This window comes from Mytilus edulis, chromosome 12 (genome assembly GCF_963676685.1).
Source record: "Mytilus edulis chromosome 12, xbMytEdul2.2, whole genome shotgun sequence".
In the NCBI taxonomy this organism is placed as follows: Eukaryota; Metazoa; Mollusca; class Bivalvia; order Mytilida; family Mytilidae; genus Mytilus; species Mytilus edulis.
Genome location: NC_092355.1, coordinates 17,421,036 through 17,425,023, shown reverse-complemented (window position 1 = coordinate 17,425,023; position 3,988 = coordinate 17,421,036). Strand labels below are relative to the sequence as shown.

General features: G+C 32.9%; 1 protein-coding gene across 1 annotated transcript; it reads left to right on the top strand.

The window, feature by feature from the left end:
- The first annotated feature begins 1,749 nt into the window (after window positions 1-1,749).
- Window positions 1,750-2,331, top strand: LOC139497467 (uncharacterized). Its single transcript, XM_071285693.1, has one exon. It carries the CDS (start codon window positions 1,750-1,752, stop codon window positions 2,329-2,331), a length of 582 nt encoding a protein of 193 aa, XP_071141794.1.
- The last annotated feature ends 1,657 nt before the right edge of the window (window positions 2,332-3,988 follow it).

Below are 3,988 nucleotides of genomic sequence, written 5' to 3'. Positions count from 1 at the left end.
ATGTAGTTTTACACAATATTAGATCGAAAACGAAATAATGAAGTAATTAGTAAAATTAAATCTCATTACTGATTTAAAGTTACTGTTAAAATAACATGTTTACTATGTATGTTTCTTAAAGATCCTGCCCCGAACTCTAATTAATTTTATGTTTTTAGGATTAACAATAGCAATCAATATACTGGACGATTGATCTGTCAAACTAGTTACCACGACGACAATTTTTAAATAAAACATAACTATTTAATGATTTGATTTTCAACACAAATTTATATCAAATCTATCGAAATTGAAAAAAGTCCGGTTAACCGGTTAGCGTTTTTGGTATTCGGTATTCGGTCGTTCGACCGATAAGCCGGTTAACCGGTTAACCGTTGACAACACTATTAATTACACAATTACTAACAATTCTATATTAATATTCTTGCAATTGTTATGACAAAAACATGAATCAAATGAATCAAATAACATAATTACAAATCTAATCTCGATTTATACCCAAATTTTAGAAATGTACCAATTATTACGTCACTTACTGTGGCGTTGATACATGTTACAAATTGTTCTTTATTCAATTATGCTCCTTTATGTACTGTCCTATTAACTTAGGTAGTGGTTGTTATTCTGTAGTTAACATGTCGAAATGTACTATTATATTATTTATTTATGTATTTCTCTGTCCTGAGTGTAATTGCATTTATTTGTTCTTTGATGTAATGTTGTCATTTTAACGGTATATTTAACATTGTCATAACAGTGTCAGGTTCGACTAGCCACGAAACCAGATTCATCCCACCATTTTGTCTTAAAATGTCCTGTAACAAGTCCAGAACATGGCAGTTGTTATCTTATAGTTGTTTCTATGTATATTGCATTGTCATTTTTTATTTGTTGCACTTCAGTGTCTCTGTTGTTTTGTTGTTTTCCTCTTGTAGTTGATGTGTTTCCCTCGGTTTTATTTTTGCAACCCGGATTTGTTTTCTCTCAATCCATTGCTGACTCTGGAACAGCGGTATACTACTGTTGCCTTTATTTGAGAAGCTTTTTATTTTTGTATATTATGATCAGGTTGAAGGAAAAATGCATTATTTGACAAAAATAGACAACGTCCTTTGATCTAAACACTAGCTCTTAATTGTCAATGAATGTCGCCCAAGGGAAACCCCTCGAACAAATTAATATCGTAATACGGGACATTGTCGGTCTAAGTCCGAATGAGGTGACTTTTTATTATTTGAAAATGATATAAAACAATTTTTTTATTTAAACATTTCTTTTACCGTATGTAAGTTACAGGTATATATATAGTCTTAGACCACGGAACATCAACGTGGGCAATTTGCAAAACTAGGTCAGTAATCACATTCATCGACGACATTGTAGTCAAGAGATGCATTTACTTAAATTAATGCCAGCGAAAAGCATATATACAATGATTAAATTGTAAGTTTACTACATATTGAATAACAAACATAATGGATAATCTACAGAAATCAGTTTTAGCACAGGAACAACCACAGGTCTAAGCATAAAACTAGCATGACGTTTTTCAGGGTCATGAGTAGCACCAAAACCCGGTGCTTTGGATTTTTAACGACGTGTCATAATTAGCTGATTGAAATCTGCGAAATATGACAGGCCAGGCAAGTGCTCATTTATAAAGTTGACCACATGAACAAATATATTATATTCACATTTTTCTGTAGAGTTTGAACATCTGCAGTGTTTTTAATGTTTTTGTTTTGTAGAATGGCGAGTAATTGGACTGTTTGTGGTGTATGTGAATATCGAAACATCAACAAAACATCAGTAGTGTGGTGCTCAGAATGTGACGAGGGACTTTGTGGCGAGTGTAGAGAGCACCATGGGGCATCAAAATCAACTAGGAACCATGACACTATTTCAATTACAGAATATCAGAAGCTACCATCAAATGTGTTAGCGATAACACAAACATGTCAAAAACACAAAGAGCAATATCAAACATTCTGTAAGAAACATGACTGCCCGTGTTGTAGAAGATGTGTTATAGAGACGCATAATGAGTGTAAAGATTTAACAGCCATAGATGATATCGTCCAAAATGTCAAATCATCGAATGCCTTTCTGGAGGTAGAGCAAAGACTAGTCCAAATGTTGAAAAATGTACGAATTCTTCGTAATGACCGCACAGACAATTTAAAATGTCTTCAGGATGAGAGGGTAAAGATTGAACGTGATATAAACCAAACCCGAAAAACGATCAACGACCATTTAGACAAAGTGCAAGAGACTATAATAAAAGAATTATATGCTAATGAAGAAAATGAAAGTAAGAAAATTAATCAGTAGTTGTCTGAGATTGGGGAGATCGAAAAGGGAATTTCGGACCTACAGGTTAACCAAAATACCATCAAACAACATGCATCAGAATTACAAACATTTTTAGCATTAAAGCACATTGAAAAGGAGATTTTGGACAAAGAAGAGATTATTCAGTCTGTCCTGAAAAGCGAGGACATGAAAATAAAAACCCTTTCATTGGTTATTGATAAAGAAGTACAAAACATTTGCAACACTGCTAGTTTTGGGTCCGTCAGTGTTGAGTCAAAGTCGTGCAAAGTTGTTATTGACAGTAACAAAAACAAAGAAGCTCAGATGATGGTACCTATTGTAATTTCAAAAGTCGTTGATGATATCGTACTAAGCAACAAAATGGAAATAAATTTGAAATCTTCTGGGGGTTTAAGAGGTTGCGCAATTTTACCAAATGGCAAGATGATGTTCTGTGATTATAATAATCGAAATTTAATTGGGTTGAAAAGCAACGGTACGCATGAGTTTGAAATTCGGCTAGATACACGCGCATTTGATATGGCGTATATTGAAGGAGAAAATTCCATTGCCGTTACCAGTGGCTTCGGTTCAAATGTTATTCACATTATTGACCCTAACAGCAGAACGATCAAGAGAACTATGCAAAGCAGTGAATATTCATATGGTATAGCACTGAATAAAAATGTCCTGGTATACTGTAAGTCAGGTAAAGGAATAATGGAAGTTCAATTGAATGGTGAATCTGAAAAGGAACTTGTTCGTCTTAATATGCCATCTTTTTCGTATGTTGCTGTGCATGGTGACAATATGTATTATACAAATATAGACAACCATTCTGTAACATGCTATGATATCCATAGAAATCAAAAATGGGAATTTAAAGATACAGAAAATCTGCGATATCCACAGGGTATATCTATAGACAGCAACGAAAACGTGTATGTTGTCAGTAGGGATACACACAGCGTTGTCATCATTTCCCCTGATGGAAAGCGTTGCAGAACAATATTGTCCTCTCGTGATGGCCTAAATATTCCGCGTGGATTGCATTTCGAACCAACAATTAACAAGTTGTTAGTAGCAAATGAAAACAAGTCCGCATTTCTATATGATGTTTCTTGAAAAAAGAATTGTCGACTTTTTATAACTGCGACTTCGTTGTAATTTATTTTATTCAACATATACCATGTTTACGCACATATTTTCAGATTATTATAAAATGTTAGAAGTTTTTATGCAATAAGATGGGAAAAAAATATATAACCAAACCATTGTCTTTTTCACGGAACATCATATTTTAATACTTATTTACTCTTGTTTTATAAAGAGTTGAGCAGCTTTTATACATTTGTTATAAATATGATACAAAAACAAAATCAAAACACAATTGAAATATATCAATTTTAAATTTATAGATTATCATTAATTAAATATGTATTACCACCGTTTTGAATAGATCATAGATAACGATATTTGAAATACGTTGTCCAAAGGAGTAGGTCCGGTAAGGACTCATTTTGGCCTCAAATTTCAGTTTCATCTGACGAAAGATTTTGACCATGTTTTAAACACTTAAGTGTCTATTTCACTCAATTCAATTAGTTTATGTGAAAGATTTTAACTGATTAAGTCATTAAAAACGATCCGATTGAAGCTCAAATATGAAAAATCT

What these genes read in the sequence shown, in the direction of transcription:
- LOC139497467 (XM_071285693.1), top strand. Translation starts at nt 1,750, where the DNA reads ATGGCGAGTAATTGGACTGTTTGTGGTGTATGTGAATATCGAAACATC.